Raw genomic sequence first — 21,087 nt, 5'->3', positions numbered from 1 at the left:
TAAAAAATAAACATTCTGAGTTTGCCCATATAAAGAGGACAGTATAACAGTGAAAAAGTTACTGCTTTTCAAAAGAAAGTTATGGAGAAAATCATTTAAATGAATATTTGGAAGTGTTTACATTCTTGCAGGTTTGCTGTTGCCAAAATCAGTATGTCACTTACAATGTTTGTATTAAAAAACTTAAACTAGAATTTTTTGTTGAAAAACCTTTCAACTGGAGCATTTTAATGGGCTTTCAGAGTCATATGTTAAAAATGGTTAGTATCAAAACAGTGATGTCAGTAACAATAGAAATTTAGTAGTCAAATTTCAACAACTCTTTGTAATTTGGGTAGAAGGAATTTAAGCTCAGTATCACAGTTGAGAAAATTTTTCACCTATGACAAATATTAAAACCAAGTATCAAAGTAAACACCTTAAAATCAGACTATATGACCAAGTGTTAGAATTTTTCAAAAATAAAGCATATTAAGTCATACTGCTATCATTAGTTTTTACACTGTTAAAACATTATTTTACTTTCATTTTTTTAAATGTTTTTTATGTTTCATAATATATATAGTATTAGCACATATCCATAAATAATACATATATATGTATTGAGGATATTCTGTTTTTTAAAAAAACCTAGATGGTTGTGCTATCAGAAGTCTGGACATTCCTGATTTTAGGTATTATTTGTTTTTACATTTGTGTTTGGAATCAAATATAAAACTGTCTCCTTTTTTTTTTTTTTAACTGTCTTCTACTGATCCTAATATCATGTCCGTTTTCTTTCTTATGTGATGTGCTTCTACCTGTTATTTTTACTGTTTACACTCTAGTCTAGGCCTTCATCTGCTATCACTTAGATAACCACATTAGTTTCTTCTTTCTGTCTCTGCTATGCAAGTCTTTAGGAGGTCTCAGAATGTAAGTTAACAAAGCATTTAGATAGTAGTATAAGGGCTCCTAGTTGGCTCAGTTGGTGGAGCATGCAGCTCTTGTATCTCAGGGTTGTGAGTTTGAGCCCCATGTTGGGTGTAAAGATTACTTAAAATGTTTAAAAAAAAAAACCAGAAAGTTTATACATAAAGATTTCTTTAGGGGCTCCTGGCTCTCAGTTGGTGGACCATATAACTCTGGATCTTGGGGTCGTGAGGTCAGGACCCACACTGGGTAGAAAGATTACTTTAATAAATAAAACCTAAAAAAAAAAAAAATTTAGGGGCACCTGGGTGGCTCGGTCAGTTAAGCAGCCAACTTCAGCTCAGGTCATATCTCACTGCTGGTGAGTTCGAGCTCCACGTCAGGCTCTGTGCTGACAGCTCAGGGCCTGGTGCCTGGTTCTGATTCTGTGTCTCCCTCTCTCTGCCCCTCCCCCATTCTCTCTCTCTCTCTCTCTCTCTCTCTCTCGCCTTCAAAAATAAATAAACATTAAAAAAAAATATTAGGGGCACCTGGGTGGCTCAATTGGTTAAGCGTCCGACTTCGGCTCAGGTCATGATCTCACCATTTGTTGAGTTCAAGCCCCATCGGGCTCTGTGCTATCAGTACAGAGCCCACTTCAGATCCCCTGCCCCCATTCTCTACTCCTTCCCTACACACATTCTGTCTCTTGAAAATAAACATTAAAAAATTTTTTTTTAACTTCAGACTATTGTTTTGACATATACATTACTGCAAACATGATTATATCTATTCATACTGGTTGAGAGTAATACTTAGGCCCTTGTTCTACTTCTATAAACCTCGACTCCACAGGAGCTTAATTTTCTGACCTGTAAAATAAGGGATTATTGGATCAACAATTTCCAGGGTGACTCCCAATCTCAAAATTATAAAAATGCATTACTGCCTATAAATTACATATATTTGATTTTTAAAAATAACTACAATCATGTACTTAGTGAACTATTTAAGATATCCCATTTGGGACTTTGGAAAAAAAATGAATATTTAAGTGTAAGTAATTGTTCCCTGTTTAACAGACATGATTACATTTTTATACATTTAAAAAATCTTAAGTAATGAATATAAATGTGACTTAAATTAGCAATCAAAGTTTTAGCTGAAGTGGAAGCCAATCATAAGTACAGAAAACCATCAACTGCGGCATAACCAAATTTCAGAATTGGTAATTGCCAAGTTAATGAAAGCATGACCCTATTATTAACATTTTTAAATCATAAATGAAATAATATGGCCAACAGAGAAGTACTATTGTTGCTGTTTTACCCTGTAAGACAGAGACCCTGAAGCAGAATTAAGGTGTATGCAAGGTTTACTGGAGTATAGGTTCCCACATAAAGAAATAAATATAAAATCTGATATAGCAGAGAAAACAAAGAGTTAGTCAAGAGAACAGGTCACAGTACCAGCAATACTACAAATTGAGCGAGTTAATCTCCAATAAATATTATTGAATAGATGAATGAATGTATCTCTCTGGTCCTCTCTGGTCCTTAATGACCTTCATAGTTCTTCTTTACAACTACATTTTCTATGATCTAATATTTTATCTGGGAAAACAAACTACTTCAAGCATTAAGATGCTGATAATTCTAGTTATTATGTATTAAGACACTACAGAATCATCTTTCAGTGATAAGCGAATGCCTCAGTGACCCTGATGTGCTTTTAGAGCTACTTTCAAAGTGTCAATCTTACTGATTTTGAAGGCACTTACATGCCTGGTCCTGAAAACACAAAATTGCAAGATGCTCGAATATAAGATCTTTGTTAGAGCTGGATACTATGGTGTGAACAACTATCACTGAACAATGTTTAGTACTCACTTTTTGAGATGACTGTTGGTTCCATGTGTCAGGGTAAACTGGCCTTTCCTGACATATGATGCTGACAGCCCTATCTTTTGGAGGCTTGCTTTTGGTCCCCTGAGCTTAACTGTCTCATTTATTTATTATATATTTTATGCCTGAAATAACTCTGGGTCTTGTATCTATGCAAAGTGATTATAGAACTTCAACAGTTGAAGTAAAGTGTTTCCTTCTCAGATTATTAAAAACAAAAAATACACAGAGAAAGTGAAATATTTCTGAGGTGGTAATATACAAGATTTATTAATCTTAGTAGTAACAGTTTCAAAAATATAATGAAAAACTATCAAAGCTTTACCCATTTCAACACAAGGTTAATCTAAGGAATATAATTTTTAAAAATTATTTCAAAATCTGAAACTTTAATTTTAATATCAATCTCTTTCATTCCAGTGCTAAATATGTGGCATACTTGTCAAGTATGTTTCTTTCATAGACAGTGAAATCTTTCCCCCATCCCTTTCAATTCTCTTTTTTCTACACATTGTCAAAATAGAATCAACAAGTAAATATTTGATGGTTTCATCCCATGAATGCATTTGTTGATCTGTTCCCCATATCACTGTATATTAGTAACCAATGAACCAGGAGGTAAATTTCAGAAAATACACTTCATTGTTTCTTATTTTTTAGAGCTCAGCAATGATGATACATCTCTAAGAGGGATTCTTTGTTTTTTTTTTTTAATTTTTTTTTAACGTTTATTTTTGAGACAAAGAGAGACAGAGCATGAACGGGGGAGGGTCAGAGAGAGGGAGACACAGAACCTGAAACAGGCTCCAGGCTCTGAGCTGTCAGCACAGAGCCCGACGCAGGGCTCGAACTCACGGACCGTGAGAGCATGACCTGAGCCGAAGTCAGCCGCTTAACCGACTGAGCCACCCAGGCGCCCCTCTAAGAGGGATTCTTTTAAAAAAAAGGAAAAAAGAAAAAAAATGTCTATGGACTTATTTAGCCTTCATTTGTGTTGGCACACATATCAGTACTAGGGTCTAGTAACTACTAAGTGTTGGAGACACAAGGATGAAAGTAGTCTCTGCCTATGAGATCTAACAGCCTAGCTGGAGAGGCAGATAGAATTCAGAGGTACTGGTGTTTCGGTACACAGTGAAAAAGCTGGTGGGGGGTGGGGGGTGGGCAGGGAGTCCTATGTAGTCAAAATGTAGTTGAGCAGAGACAGGAGAGGAATTCTATTAGAGAAGAAAAAAATAAGGACACACAATTTTGAAACTGCCCCTCAAAATGTCTTGCTCTTAAGTTGACATGATCATAGTCTTTAAAGCCTCTTAACCAGCACTACAAAGGTGGTTTTGAATACCAAGATTAGGACTTTGCCAAATTAAGTCTTTGGGCAACTTATTCCAAGTAGTCTAGGAAGGGAATATAGTCCAAAAGGTTTTAGGAGAAAGTCAGTGGTTGGTTCTAAACTTCATGGTAGCTAAAAATAAAACCTGGGAGCTATGCTGGTTTATAATGCCAACGAATATACACACTCTGACTTCTTAGGAGAGATCAACACTTGCCTCAGTGAAACAGGATAGACATAACTCCTCTCTAGTGGCTGGTGCTTTTACTTTTGATTCTTATTGTTCTTCTCTTTCAACACTATTGCAGTAAGATAGCTTTGGGCCTCTTCTTGTTTGGGAGGTTGTATCCCCTATCTCCTTCCATCTGCTTCCCCCAGTTACCCAAAGAAGGACAAGTAGATTAAAAATGGGTAGAGTCTCAGGAAAGAAAGCTTAACTAAGGCTCACTTCTATTCTGAACAAAAAAAGATCTTTGTGACTTATACATTGACCCCAAGGGATGAGGATAGTTTTCACTGAGGTCAGGTCAGGCTTACTAAAACACATGCCGAGCTCTAGAAGTAGGGCTTTTATTGGTTGGCATTTGCTGATTACTCCAGGGTCTTTTTTTTTTTTTCCCTAAATTGGGGCGGGGGGAGCTCTATAACATCTATTTTTCTCTTGATTTATAAAAGTAATACATACTTTTTAAAATATTTTTTTAAGTTTATTTTTATTTGAGAGAGAGATAGAGAACAAGCAGGGGTGGGGCAGAGAGACAGAATCCCAAGCAGGCTCTGCACTGCCAGCACAGAGCCTGATGTGGGGCTCGAACCGACAAACAAACTGCAAGATCATAACATGAGCAGAAGTCAACTGTCAGATGCTTAATGTAGTGAGCCACCCAGGCACCCCAAAGTAATACATATTCTTGGTTAAAAAAAATATATGTAGACCCACCAATCTAACCATCATTGGGCATTAGTACTTGGATGTTCCAAAGATATTTGAAACTCTGTCTAGAATGGAACTTACCTTCTTTCTATATCCTGTTCCTCTGCCTATAATCACTGCCCACTTAGTGAATGGCACTACTCTATGTGGTTAGTTCAGCTTAGATGCCCAAGAATAAACCTGATTCTTCTCTAGCTTCTTTACCTCCATCCAATCAATACCATAATCCGAGATTTTTGTTCCAGATCATTGTATCTGTGCTTTTATTTTCTTTTTCCAGAATCATTTCTAACATTAATAGAATTTTCATTATAGCCATATTAGCAAGTCTACTAATTTTTACTTGTTTCCTCACGTCAGTCCTATTTTTTAATTTTATAACAACTCTATTTGTTAAGTTCTTTATTTTGACCATTTCTAAATCAGTGGCATATTTTTTTTTTTTTTTAAAGACTTGTATTTGTTTTGTTCTGCAAGCATTTGGACTATTTCTTTCTGTTGCTCTCTCTCATAAACTATAGAGCTTGGCAGGTAAATAGTATTTTTTACCTTGAAAAACTCCAGAGACATTATTTATTCTGGTATTTGTTACAATGGAGAAATTCATTGCTAGCCTGTTTTTTGGTTTTTTTTTCCTTGTGGGAATCCTATTTTACATGAGTCCTGCATTTGTAGGAACTTCCCTTTATCCTAAAAATTGAAGACTATAATAAGATATGGCTGCATGTAACTATGAATTGGAAATACATTTTTAGAGATCTGTTTCTTTCACTGATTTGTTTTTTTTCTGGAGCTAATCTGTTGTTGATCACCTTCACTATACTTTTAATTTAGTAGTTTCATCTCCATACAATATCTTACCTCCATACATTCTCTAGGATGGTCCCTTCTTTACAATTTCACTTCCAGTTTCATGGATGATACCCTGAACTTAACCAAAGAAAGAACAAAACTGATCTCTTCTTTTTTTTAAACTGTCTTATCTTAACCATGTAATTGACGGTAACTGGTATTAACCTCTTTATTCATCTTTACCTAGAACATCTAGAACAAAGAGCTGTTTTACTAATGGGTAAATAGGTCTCTGTTGAATCCTTCAAGCTCAACCAAGAGAGAAGTTTAATTTGTTAGATCAATGACCCACGAAGTAGTAAAGAGAAGCTACAGCTACCACACCACTTTTCAAAAATTTCTAACTTCTGGATATTGGGGCAGGTTCCATTTAGTTTGGGTCGTCTCTTCACAGTGGAAGGAATGCTTTCATGAAGAGCCATACATCCCATTTTTAATATTGGTAGCATAGTCACATCAGTATTCCTGTTTTGTGGGCTCTGCTGCACATGTGGTACACTTTCCAGAAGCACCATCAAAAATGAGATCGGCCCCACACCTAAGCCCCACCATCTGGTATTTCTTACAATCCTCACTGTTATAAGCTGATGGAGGCAGGGGACAGATAACACTTGGAAGGTCTCCCCCTTTCCAGGTCTCTCTCCCCTATTTAATCACATTCAGGTAACCAGGCATTGTTTGGTTCATTGCTCCAGATGGATTCATCCCTGAGTACTTGATATAGAGCCTCATCCTAGTTTCCAACATTCATAAGGAATTTTGTTCTCATATTATTTTTGTCATTTCACTGGGAATCTAATTTTAATTACATTAATGGGTTTTGGAGATCTAGTAGATGAATTCAATTACTAGGCTATGGAAAGCTCATCAGTGAACAGATTCAAAATAATAATGATGAAGTAGGAGCATCATATAAGAAATGTGTCATCTTTTTGTTTTGAGGTAAAGAAGAATTATTGGAAGCCAAAAGTTAAGAAAGCAAACTTTTAGAAGCAGGCAAATGGAACATCTGGCTCTAAGAATGAATTTCCTCTTGGAATAAGGTAGAGAGAAAATTATAGTCAGCCGATAAGAAGATTTAAAATTTCTACTTGAGCAGCTCAGGTTTTACGAGATCAGAAATTCATGGAAGAACAGAATAAATTTAAGGACCAGGTTTTGGTCTTACTGTGAGAACAGAAATCCAGGTAGTATGACTTCAGAGCCCACACCCTGACAGAAAGGATAATTAACTCAAATCCAGCAAAGAATGTTAATCTCTTGCTAATTCAGAGTGTAGTCCAGGGACCAGCTCCTAGGCATCACTTCTGAGCTTGACAGAAATACAGACTCTCAGGCCCCACCCCAGAACTATTGAATCAATATCTGCATTTTAACAAGATTCTCAGGTATCTTAAAGTGTGAGCAGCATTATGTTTGCCATGCTTATGGTAGAGGAAAATGAACAAGAACTTAAGCTGGTATGAATCTTCATGAAGGTGGACAGTAATGAACCACTTGGGGAAATAGAGTTTGCATTAGTAGAAAATCTAAAAACATTTCAAAAGCTGACACTGGGATTATCACTAGACTGTGAGATATGTCGAAGCCTGGGCAATTTACAAAGCTTAGCAAACACAAGGGTTTTGGGGAGTACACATGATGGACTACATGTTGGCCCTTCTTGGGTCCTAAGGGCACAGGCAGGGAAGCACCAAACAGCAGCAGCTCAGTTCAGAAAATGGAGGGCAAAATGGGAACAAAAGGTGAAATCTCCTGGGAGGCAGGAGTTACAGGCTCAAGAAAATTCAGAGTAGGAAGGAAGGAAGAAGTAGGAAGAAGCAACAGCAACAGAAGTAGCAGAACTGGCCTAGAGGTTTTAAAAACAAAAGGGAACAAAAGGAGGGGTAGCCTTTAGAATTTAAGCAGGAGCTAGAAAAGGATATAAAACCAAGAACTCTTGGAAACCCTGCTCAAAAGAAAAAAAAAAATTTATCCCTTCAGAGATGTTATGATTTCACACATTTAAAGCATAATTCAAACACTGTGACTCATTTACTCTATAAACACTTCAGCAGTTTCCATTATCAGTGCTCATTTAATATCTCCTTGAGGCATTTCCTAACTACCTGATTTACAACTGAAATCTTCTTCCCCAATAACACCATGCCAGCACTCCATCTCCCTGGTCTGTTTCATTTTTCTTTTAGTCATTTGTTGCTTTCTAAAATAATCTGAAATGGGGACGCCTGGGTGGCTCATTCCGTTAAGCATCTGACTTCGGCCATCAGGTCATGATCTCATGGTTCGTAAGTCTGAGCCCCGCATCGGGCTCTGTGTTACAAATTCTGTGTCTCCTTCTCTCTCTGCCCCTCCCCTGCTCACGTTCTATCCCACCCCCACCTCTCTCTCTCTCTCTCAAAAATAGACAAACATTAAAAATTTTTTTTAATAAAATAAAATACTCTGAAATTTACAAAGATTTGATTTATTGTCTTTCCGTCTCTATACCAAAATTAAACTTCACAATAGGACAGTTTTTCTGGTTTTGCTTACTGCTGTTTTTCCCAGGGCCTAGTGCCTAACATATACAGAAGACTCAATACATATCTGCGTAGTAAAAAATTCAAAAATGGATTGCCAAAAACACAGGTATCAAAGGAAAAATGGACTAGAAAATTACAATGTTTTAAATACTGAATATAAACTTTAATTAGAGTGTAAGCTCCACGATGGGACACCTGGCTGGCTCAGTTGGAAAAGCATGAGGCTCTTTTTTTTCTTTTTTTAAGTTTATATATTTTAGTAATCTCTGCACCCAACATGGGGCTCAAACTCATGACCCCGAGATCAAAAGAATATAAGCTCCATGGAAATAGGTAGTTTTACTTCTTTTGCTGATTGTAAGAATGAATAAAGTACAATATGTAATATACCTAGTTTCATTGATTCTAAGATGCATTTTTTTTTTTTTTGTATTTCTACAACTGTAAAATCAGAATATGTTTTATAGCCAATGCTATCTTAGAATCCAAGTCAGCCTGGTGATGGTCATGCTGTGGTTGTCATTCTGCATCCATGGACATTTAAAGAGCATGAAAACTTATGACTGAGAATAAAATCCACGAGACTAGCAGAGCACTCGTTTTACTTGTGAAGCAAATGGTATGGGGAGGGTGTAGAGCAGTCAATGTAATTTAACAACACTCTGAAGCAGGAGTCAAAGCTGGCTGGTTAAACAGAATCATAAAACCAACTTAAGCTTTTAAAACCCCAGTGCCCATGGCTTTTAGTTCTTTTATCAATTATTTTAGGAAATGCTACTTCATCAACACTTTTATGCCACTGAAGACAAAAGGGTGTAGAAAAACAGACAGTGAAGACTTGGTGGAAAAACAAATCTAGAGTCAGATTCTGAATGTGAGGAACTTTTAGATATATGTTAGCCAACTAAGTCTGCTCCTAATTTTCCTATTTTTATGTATGCATCGGAGTGAGAAATCATAAAAATCTATTTTAATTCAGTCTACAAGATCTCTTTCAATAAATATAAAGTAAAAATTCTAGGTGAGAGAAAGTATTGCACGACTTTTCTGTTATTAAGCTGACCTCCTTCCCAAAGATGGACAGCCTTTCTTATTAACACACAATAGAAATAAATGTGAGATATGACATCTGAACACCTTACCCCTAGAGGGAGCTCAAAGTACATCTTCCTTTATTCTACCCAGAGAATAATGATGAGATAATGCCAAGGACACATTAGTGAGCCACAATACTAGGAACTGCTTCTTAAGTAAATGGTAAAAAGATCAAATGTTCTTGTGTCTACAGTTGAGGTCTTGGATCTTTGGCATTCCCTTCTGGATTTACTCCCTCCTCTCTTGTAGCATGTACCAAAAACAAACAAACAAATGAATAAACAAACAAACAAATTACGTATCTTGCGAAGGCTATTCAGAAAATAAATGAGAAAATTAGGGTATAGCCAAGGGGAAAAAGTGACATGAGACAGCCTGCTTTTAGGCTAGGCAAGAAGAGTCATTTTTTTTTTTTACTAGGGCTGAGTTCTAGATTGGATATGAAACCAAAGTCTTTATCAATAAAAAGTGTGAGTGTATGTGCAGGATGTGCTTAGGAACCCACAAGGGTGGTAGCAGCAGGCTCTGGTCTAGCAAATATAGAATTGGAAACTTAATTTGAACTGTTTTTAGAAATAGAGCTAAAAGTTAATTTTAAGAACCTTCTTTTTCTGCTGGCATAAGAGGATCCTAAGCATTGCCATCTTAGTAAATATAAAAACTTACAAGCAACAAATAACCAATATACCATTTTTAGGGGGAGAATCAGGCATGTGTTAAATGTAGACAAAATGTGAAGGAGTAAACTGCTTTACCTGGAATGATCCAAGAATATCCTTTAGTGGCTCTTCATAAAACTCATCTCTTCCAAAGAACAGCAGCAACTCAAAGAAGCTCCTAGAAAGATTAAGTAAATGATAATGTTCATTGCTTCTTTAACTGTTTGGCCCCAATTTAAAAGATAAAAGCTATGTAATATCAGTTAGTTTTAAAATAACCAGTTTTGAAAAATTATACTGAGATTTAAAACTCATGTTGGGTTTTCAATAAAATTTTAATAGAAGTGTCTTCAAAGAAAATATAAAGAAATATACTTAAGTTCTAGAATTATAGAATGAACAATTACATTACTCGTGCCCACAGAGTTCACAATGCCAAAAAAAGAGAAAAATAAATGCAATGATATATAACTACCAGGTGGCAAAAATGTTGCTACACCTGCCAAGATGATTTAAACTGGGGACATAGTCCAGCTTCATCCTAGTACAATGAGCCCCAGAGAAAATTCAAAATCTAATTTTTTTCAGATGGATATAAGGGATGGATAAAATTGACACAAAAATATAAGAAAATTAGAAGGTCACTGTGAATACTCTCAGCCAACATTTATATTATAGCAATGCCACCAATTAGGTATCTAATAAATGACACGTGGATTCTCAAACTCTGGGCTTACCTTGACTATCCCACTCCTGACAGACTGCCCCAAATCTGTGGTTCATCTTTTTTAAATAATTGTCTTTGGAAAATACTGTGTCTTTAACAATTCATAATTTCATATAGGAGGAAATATGACATTTCCTAATCAATGAGCTGAAAAACTATAAAAATTATTTAGTATTACTTAGCAGTCCCAAAGTAGTACAAATGAGAAGCACATCAAAATCTTTAGATTTTAATTCACCTAGAAGATCCTCAACTAGGAATACCTATAGTTGCATTTTTTAAACACTTTTTGCCTTTAATCCAAATTAATCACTAATAAAGAATGAAGTTTGTTTTTATTTTTTTTTTAATTTTTTTTTTAACGTTTATTTATTTTTTTGGGACAGAGAGAGACAGAGCATGAACGGGGGAGGGGCAGAGAGAGAGGGAGACACAGAATCAGAAACAGGCTCCAGGCTCTGAGCCATCAGCCCAGAGCCCGACGCGGGGCTCGAACTCACGGACCGCAAGATCGTGACCTGGCTGAAGTCGGACGCTTAACCGACTGCGCCACCCAGGCGCCCCAAGAATGAAGTTTTTAAGATGCAAACTATGAGATAATACACTTTTAAAAATTATATAAAACACTCAAGTATTACACAATACTACAAAGACTCTTCTAATAACTATGCCCCATAAAATTATATTTTATAAAAATTTGATTACTTAAAATTTTTAAATGTCAGCAGACCAAAACCATAAAAACAATCAAAGCAAAATGATACACTAAGAAAGATTCTTTGCTGATTTCCCTTAATTAAAAGGCTTAAACAAGTAATTTTTAAAAAGTTAACAACTGGGTAAGAGAGGGCTACCTCACAGGAAAGAAACACAAGTGGATTTTGTTTTCAAATATGAAAAGATACTCTACTTAATTAAGTAAAAATGTATAAAGATGAAATACCTTTTCTATCATATTTACAAAAGTGAAAATGTTGGTATAGTCTATGATAGTTCTGATGTAGAGAAATCGGTTCTGATATCTTGGAGGGATGGTAGGAGGTACTACCTCTTTTAAGGGCAACAGTTATAATCATCAGAAAAATTACAATGTACACATTATCATTTGACTTAGCCAATTCCACCTATAGGAACTAAATCAGGCAAACATACACACATTAGCTTAAAGACATATATAAGGATATGCATCCGTAGATTATTTGTAACAGCAAAAGAAGAGAAACATTATGTCTACCACAGGGGGCTGGGTAAATGAATTCTAATACACCCATACAATGAAATATAATGCAAATTTTAATGAGAATTTTAGTGAGAATACACTTATATCTGTATGAGAATACACTTATATCTGTATTTAGGAATATCTATATTCCTAAAACACAGAATGATTTGACTACTTTAACAGACTTTACAAATTGCTGTTTGGACTGTACCATTTAAGCAAAGACCTTCAGCTGACACATTTGTTTTGTATGAGTAATTTTTTTTTTAATTTAGTCAGTTGCTAATATTTAAAAACTGTGCTACTTCAGATTAAATCTAAATTTCTGTGAGCTCTTAAAAAACTAAGAGCCCCAATAACACAGGGTTTGCATCCTTCTATGAGATGGGCATCTACTCCACTGCCTTTAGACAAACCATGAACCTCCTTTCCAACTGGCCAGTCTCCATTCACCTCTCTTATTTCTCCAACATACTAGCTGCTTGACTTACTTATTACTATCATTCCCTTCCTATTCTATATAGGTATTTGAGATCATTAACCTAGAGCAGGAAATACAAATTCCTTACCACAGTGTAAGAACTTTTATGTCTGATTCAAAACTACACTTAACACACATAGCTTTTATCACAAATGTCATGCTCTCCAATCACAGCAAACTTCTCCCCATTCCCTTAACTCCTATGCTTTTAAGGTCTTTGGGTTTGTTGCCTCCTCAAGACCTATTTACACAATTTCACCTAGGAATTTGGTCTAAACCACCCTTCCTTCTCTGTAGCTGATTCTGTGCTATTGTAGTATTGTACCTTACACATGTCTCTATTATAACATGTTGAAAGATGGAGGAGGCGTTAGATATGCACTAGGTAGAAGCGGGAGGGACTGCATCATTATGTTGGGTAGATAGTATTGACTGTTAGGGCAATTAATTGTATTGAAAGAGGGAGAGATAACAAAGATTCTTAGTGGAAATAAAATGTGCTCTAGATAGGAATATACAGATGCACATGACCTTGTAGAGAATTCAACAAAATATGCAGAATTATATAATGTCTGAATTATGTGAACAAGAAAGAGGAGCCACCATTACAAAAGAGAGATCTACGCATGCCTCACTATCAGCTACCTCAATAACAAGACCCAACTCCTTGATGATATTAAAATGATAAAAACTACATGCAAAGTAATTAAAGAGTAAAAAAAGACAGAACAACATGATCTACCTAGCTCTGCCTTAGATTAAGATTCAGGGAAGTCAACAAGTATTTATGCACTTGCGCAATCACCAGGGGGAAAAATATCTAGATTATATGTGGAAGGAAAAACTTCAGGTTTCAATCCTGTTTACTTCCTGCTGATCAGTGTAAAGGATCAACAAAAGGTATAGAGATCAAGTTGTCTAGCCCTCATGGAAGACAACTCTATATGGTAGAGGGTAAATGAGTCCAAAAAAAGAACAAAGTAGAACCCCAAAATATATGTAGCAGTCTAGAGCAGGGCTGGCAAACTACTGTCCACAGGCTAAATCCGGCTCAATGATGGCCTGTTGAATAATGCACGATAAGAATAGTTAGCCATATTTAAATTGTTAAAAAAAAAAAAAAGCTGCAATAACATTTTGTGACAGTTTAAAATTACATGAAATTCAAATATCCTGTCAATAAAAGGTATTATTAGAAAACAGTCATACTCATCTATTTACATATTGGCTATGGCTGCTTTCACACTACAATGACAGAACTGAGTAGTGGCAACGGAGACCTTATGAGCTAAGCCTGAAATATTTACTATCTGGCCCTTTACTCACCCATGGTCTAGAACCACAGTGTTTCGGTTTCAATCTCAGCTACACTATTTTCTTTTCTTTTCTTTTTTTAAGTTTATTTATTTATTTTGAGAAAGAGTGTGAGTGGGGGAGAGGCAGAAAGAGAGGGAGACAGAATCCCAAGCAGACTCCACATTGTCAGTGCAGAACCCAACACAGGGCTCAAACTCACGAAACTGTGAAATCGTGACCTGAGCTGAAACCAAGAATCGGACGCATAACCGATTGAGCCACCCAGGCGCCCCTACACTATTTTCTTAATATGTAACCCTGGGGAAGTCACTTAATATCTCTATGCCTCCGTTTATTTAAAATAGAACAGTAATAATAACTACCTCTTGTAAAGCACTTAGAACAATCCCTGGTAGTGCTATAGATGCTTGCTAAAAATACAGTACTATTAATTTTTGTTATTAACATTGCCATCAAAATTCCTTCAATAATCTAAAAGGAAACACAAGATCTTCATAGATATGTTTTTCTCTGCTGTGTACTATGGCAATTGTGTTGAAATATGAGACATCAACTTATCTTCACTTAAATTATGAAGATTTTTAAGATTTTCTTCACTTAAATTATGAAGATTTTCAAAACATTTCTTTCTTGGGGCACCTGAGTGGCTCAGTTGGTTAAGCATCTAACTCTTGGTTTCAGCTCAGGTCATGATCTCATGGTTTGTGAATTTGACCCTGCATCAGGCTCTGTGCTGACAATGCAGAGCCTGTTTGGGATTCCTTCTCTAAATAAACAAATAAATAAGCAAACTTAAAAAAAAAAGGAAAAAAAGAGGATTCTTTCTAAAAATTTATTATTGTATAATGTTTATACTAATTTTGAGTATGTTTAATATCATGTTTAATGTTTGTATAATACATATTTAATATTAACAGTCTATATACTAATCAATGTATAATTAACCCTAGTCCAAGTTATGAGTTACCTAAAGTTCATTTATGTAAATTAAGTTATTCAAAATAGAATTACTTGAACAAAATGATTTATATAAAATATAAATTATTTATAGTGAAACAAATACATGATAAATAACATGCCTTTGAAGTAAAAAAAAATTATGCCATATATAATCATACTTATGGGACTTCCATCATTCATCATAGCTTATGAGCTACACAAGCTTGCATAACAAAAGTACTGCTGCAGTCCCTATTTATGAAACAAACTATATTATGTCATTGGGATGCTTGTAAATGAGACCATAATTTCTCATCTATTACAAATGGAAATAAGGTACCACACTTCCTTAAAATAAGACACACATAGTAGATTGTTTGGTAGTTATAACTAGAATCACTATTCTTTTTTGGGTCTCCGTAGCATATAAGTAATTTTCATACTAAAATATAAGAATGTGGATTTTTGTATTTATCCACCATAAGAAAATTCCAATCAAGTATGATGCTTAACCAACCAAATGCAAGAAATCCACTTACTAAATTAGAGTACAATGTAGAGAGAGAAATGAAAAACACAAGCAAGAACTGGAGATACAGGTAATGGAGTATATCTGTCTAACATGTCTAACTGTATTTGCACAAAAAGAGAGAGAAAGGGGGAGGGAGGGAGGGAGGGAGGGAGAGAGAAATGAGGCAAAGACAAAAACAAGGAAGACTTTTTCATAATTGATGAAAAAATACCAACCTCAGATCCAGTAAGCCCAAGAAATCCCATAAGGATTAATAAAAATTAAGTCTACACCTAGCTAATCACAGTAAACTATAAAATATCAAATACCAAAAGCAAGGTATAAACAACCACAGAAAAATAGAAACTGTTTTCAAACACATAGGAAATCAAATTAGCAAGAAGGATCTACGATGAGAATTAGTGAATATACAGGCTACAAATTTTGACAGCATGAAGAAATAATCTCATTTGGGCTTTATTATTATTATTTTAAATATATATATATTTAAACTAGATATATATATTATATATAATATATTATTATTTTAAATATATATATATTTAAACTATATATATATATATATATATATATATATATATATATATATATATATAGTTTGTTTTGTTTTATTTATTTAAGTAATCTCTACACCCAACATGGGGCTCAAACTTATGACCCCCAGATGAAGAGGTGCTCACTCTTCTGACTAAGCCAGCCAGGTGCCCCTCATCTGGGCTTTAAAATATAGCAAAAATACATGACATAAATAGCATTTAAGTTGGAAGGAGAAATTTTAGCATTACTGAAGCACCTGGGTGGCTCAGTCAGTTGAGTGTCCGACTCAATTTCAGCTCAGGTCATGATCCCAGGGTTGTGGATCAAGCCCCACGCAGACTCTGAGATTTTCCTTCCCTCTTTCTCTCCCCCTCTACCCCACTCCCCTACTCTCTCTCTCTCTCTCTCTCTCTCTCTCTCTCTCTCTCTCTCTCTCAAATTAACAACAACAACAAAATAGCATTATTATTCCAGTGTCCTTGGATTAGAAGAATGTAAAGAACATATAAAGTACATACTTCAATAAGTTAAGCACTCAATTCTCCTTAAGTAATTAAAAATTTTATATACAGTAAAAGCACTTTCAAGTTTTTCTGGAGGTAGACAAGTTGATTTACAAAGTGGAATATCTAAGAAAAACCATGAAACAGCAAGAGCAATGCAAAGGAACTAGCCAACATTAAAACATTTTGAACCTACATTGAACCAACATTCTATATTGAACCAATATATTCTATATTGAACCAACATTATACTGGCAGATGAGCAAATAGCCTAATGAAAGGAAAAATCCAAAAATAGACCAACTGCATGTGAAAAGTGTGTATACAACAAAAGCAACATCTCAAATCAGTAGGGGCAAAGTTGACTTCTTCATATTGCATAGCCAAATGTTACATAAACACAAAATTGATTCACTCCAGCTTCCAAACAAGAAAAAATTCAAAATAGATAAAAAACTTAAATATAAAAAATTAAGCATTACAAATATCAGGAAAAAAATCCCATATAACTTGGCTATAGAGAAATCATTTTTCTTTAGATCATTCTTAACTATAATTCAAGATTCCGAAGTAATAAGGGCACCAGGGTGGCTCAGTTGGTTAAGCTTCTGACTTCGGTCAGGTCATGATCTCATAGTTCACGAGTTCGAGCCCTGCATTCGGGTTTGTGCTGACAGCTGAGCCTGGAACCTGCTTCCGATTCTGTGTCCCCCTCTCTCTCTGCCCCTCCCTGCTCGTTCTCTCTCTCTCTCTCTCTCTCTCTCAAAGATAAACATTAAAAAAAAGTTTAAAAAAAGGTTCTGAAGCAAGAGAGAAATACTGACAAATTTTAATTACATTTTTAAAATGTATAAAAAACATAAGCAAAATCAAAAGAGAAATGAAAAAATAATGGTTTGTAACGATATGCAGAAAAATGTTAAACTTCATTCACAATAAAAAAAATACATATTAAAACTACACTGAAATGCCATTTCTCTTTAGCAGAAAAATCAAGTTTGATTATACTCAGTTGGTGAGGTCAAAGGTAAACAAGGCCTAATTTTGTGGGTGACAATGTAAAATGCGACAAGCTATTATAGAGAGAACTGTGGACTACTTAGCAAATTACATATTACATATCTATTCATTCTTTGACAGACTCTAGGAAAGCACCCCAAAATCTGGTAAAAATGTAAACAAAAAAATTGTATGCAAAAGGATATTAATTATACTACTATTTAGAATATGAAAATAATGTAAGCAATCCAAATATCTATCATTAGAAGATATGACTGAATAAATTATAGTACATCTGCACAATAGAATACTATGAGATATAAACAGGAGCTTAAACTAAATCTGTATCACTATGGAGGAATCTCTAAGATATAATATTAAGTTTAAAAAAAAGGTAAAGTATATATCTGTTCACATAAAAAAGGACATAGGGGTATGGATATATATACCTGTTAGCGGATCTTGTTTTTTCTATCCAACCAACCATTGTTTTTAATAGGCTTAGATTATTTACATGTAATACAATTTTTGATGTGCTTAGATTAGGACCTACTCTCTTAATAGTTGTGTTTTTTTGGGTTTTTTTTTCTTTTTTTTTTTTTGAGAGAGAGAGACAAAGAGACAAAATCCCAAACAGGCTCTGTGCTATCAGCTCAGAGTCTGACATGGGGCTCAATCTCACAATCCACGGATCGTGACCTGAGCTGAAATCAAGAGTGGGATGCTTAAACAACTGAGCCACCTTAAGGTACCTTAAGGTGCCCCTTAATAAACTGTTTTCTATTGTTCTCTCTGGTTCATTGTTGCCCTTGACCTCTTCTTCCACCTGTTTTTGGACTGAATAATTTTATGATTCTATTTTATCTCTACTTAGGCTTAATATGGCCAGCTCTGTATTCAATGTTTTTGGTGGTTACCCTAGGATTTACAATATATATGTTTAAGAAGTCCCAGCATACCTTCAAATATTATGCTGCTTTAGGTTTACTATAATAATCTTTGTGGTATTCTTGTCATTCATTTTCACTTTAAACCAACGTTTCACTACAATATAGTAAAAGCTTGGATTGCAAGTAACTTGTTCTGTGAGTGTTCTACAAGACAAGCAAACATTTCTAATAAATTTTAACTTGATAAATGAGCGATGTCTTGCAAGACGAGTAGTACGAGTAGTACATGACGCTGAATGTCACACAATGAGCCAATGATTCTTCTCTCTCTCGCTGTGGGATTGTGGGTGATTGTCTCCCATGCTCAGATGCTTAGTCTCAGGCTGTGGTGTCTGGCAGAAATCTGATTTTTCAGAACACTGGAAGGTGCCCACAACTGGCACTAGTGTATTTTTTGTCACTTCAAACTACCTATGGACAGTCCTTTGCTTTTCCATACATGAGTAAGCTTAGGAATGCTTTGCTTCATTCTAGGTCAGCCTGCCTGCAGATATAGACCCTTTCCTCTGCTGCCTTATTGCCAGTTACATTAAATACAGTATATGACAAGAGTTTATTAATACTGTACCATAGTCAACATCCATGTGAGTGTACCCAATGGCCCCCAGGCAGAAAAAGATTCCACTGAGCCAATAAATAGCAGTGATTCCATTAGTGATAGTGAAAGTCGTCCTACACAATAAGCCTCCTCTCTGTCTCCCTCACACCAGCCACAAAGGCTTTCGAAGGAAAATACAGGTTAATTTATTTTTCTTTATATTTTGTATTTATTTTATATTACAGTATTATAATCATTTTTATATGAATATTTTGGGGTTGTGGAATGAATCATCTGAGTTTCCATTATTATGGGGAAATTTGCTTTGATATACAAGTGCTTTGGATTACAAGCATGTTTCCAGAACAAATTATGCCCACAAGCTAAGGTTTTACTATATTTGCTTTAGTCTCGGCATTTGGAAAATATGGCCCAAAGGCTGGCTGCCAGTTTTTGTAAAAGTTTTATTGAGACACAGCCACATGCAGTTATGTATTGTCTATGGCTACCTCAGTGCTACAAGAGCACAGTTGCATAGTTAAAACACTCTATAGCCTTCTCTGTCCCAAAAATAAATAAACGTTGAAAAAAAAATTTAAAAAAAAAAACACTCTATAGCCTGTAGGTCTAAAAATAATACCTGGCCCTTTAGAGCAGTGTTTGCCAACCTCTGCTTTAGACAGTTATGTTTCACAGTGATTAAGAAAAATTCAATTTTATATTTATCTTCAGTTTTTATCATTTCCACCTCTCTTTGTTTCTTTGGGTAGATTTTCTGTCTGACATCGTATTTGTACTATACCTTTTGTAGTTCAGGTCTTCTGAGAATGAATTCTTTCAGCTTTTGCTTCCCTGAAAACATCTTTATTTTTTAATGTTTATTTGTAGAGAAAGAGAGAGTGAGCACAAGCAGGGGAGGGGCAGAAAGGGAGAGAGAGAATCCCAAGCAGGCTCTGAGCTGTCAGCACATAGCTCGATGCAGAACTCCATCTCAAGAACCGTGAGATCCATGACCTGAGCCGAAATCAAGAGTCAGATGCTTAACAGACTGAGCCATCCAGGAGCCCCCCCTGAAAACATTTTTAATTTTCCTTCTTGATTAGAGAGGGTTTATTTTGTTTTGTTTTCTTTAAGCACTTTATAAATGTCACTTCACTGTGTTCTGACAGGCTTAGTTTCTGAGATTTCTGCTCTATTTCTTATCTTTAGTCTTCTAATTTAGGTTAATGCCTTTTGACTCTGGTAGCCTTCAAAATTTCCTCTCTGATTTTCAGAGTTTGAATGTGATACATCTAGGTGATCTAGATGGCAGGTCAGTGTGTAAGTGTTTGAAATTATCCTACTTGGGGCGCCTGGGTGGCGCAGTCGGTTAAGCGTCCGACTTCAGCCAGGTCACGATCTTGCGGTCTGTGAGTTCGAGCCCCGCGTCAGGCTCTGGGCTGATGGCTCAGAGCCTGGAGCCTGTTTCTGATTCTGTGTCTCCCTCTCTCTCTGCCCCTCCCCCGTTCATGCTCTGTCTCTCTCTGTCCCAAAAATAAATAAAAAATGTTGAAAAAAAATTTTTTTAAAAAGAAATTATCCTACTTGTTGTTCTCTGAGTTTCCTGGATCTCTGGTTGGATGTCTTTCATTAGATTTGAAAATTCATGGCTGTCACTTTATCAGTATTTCTTCAGCCTCATTTTTCTTCTCCTGGGATTCTAGTAGACATATATTATACAGTTTCATATTTCCCCAAAGGTCTTAAATGCTCTGTTTTCATGTATTTTTCTCTTTTACTTTTAGTCTGGGTAACTTCTACTGACTTATATTCAAGTTCATTCATTCTTTCCTCAACTGTGTCAACTCTACTTATGTGCCCAACAAAGGCATTCTTCATCTAGTACTATGTTTTTTTTTAATTTCCAACATTTCCATTCAATCTTCTTAAAGTGTCCCATCTCTCTGCTGAAATTCTCAATATGTTTAACCATGTTACCCACCTTTTCCACTACAACTTTTGTATATGAATTTAGTTCTTCTAATTGATTTGTCTTTTGATAGTACATTTTTTTCCTTGCTTTTTTTTTTTTAACGTGTCTATAATTTTCAGCTAAAAGCTGGACTTCATGATATACAACAGCAAACACTGATGTTCATAGTATTTATGC

General features: G+C 35.4%; 1 protein-coding gene across 3 annotated transcripts in view; it reads right to left on the bottom strand.

Moving 5' to 3' along the window:
* The window catches only part of ZNF654 (zinc finger protein 654), a 97,296-nt gene that overhangs the window by 28,960 nt on the left and 47,249 nt on the right, over nt 1-21,087 (bottom strand). For 2 of the 3 annotated variants that reach the window (XM_040484230.1, XM_040484231.1), the window contains exon 3: nt 10,290-10,371. In XM_040484230.1, the coding sequence (XP_040340164.1) occupies nt 10,290-10,371 (82 nt within the window). Of the gene's footprint in view, nt 1-10,289; nt 10,372-10,930; nt 11,189-21,087 lie in introns of those variants that run through there. The other variant, XM_040484233.1, reaches the window with a different exon arrangement.

This window comes from Herpailurus yagouaroundi, unplaced genomic scaffold (genome assembly GCF_014898765.1).
Source record: "Herpailurus yagouaroundi ecotype Mexico unplaced genomic scaffold, PumYag 162, whole genome shotgun sequence".
Taxonomy (NCBI): domain Eukaryota; kingdom Metazoa; phylum Chordata; class Mammalia; order Carnivora; family Felidae; genus Herpailurus; species Herpailurus yagouaroundi.
The sequence above is the reverse complement of the archived record's forward strand: the minus strand, read 5'-3'. Positions and strand labels throughout refer to the sequence as shown.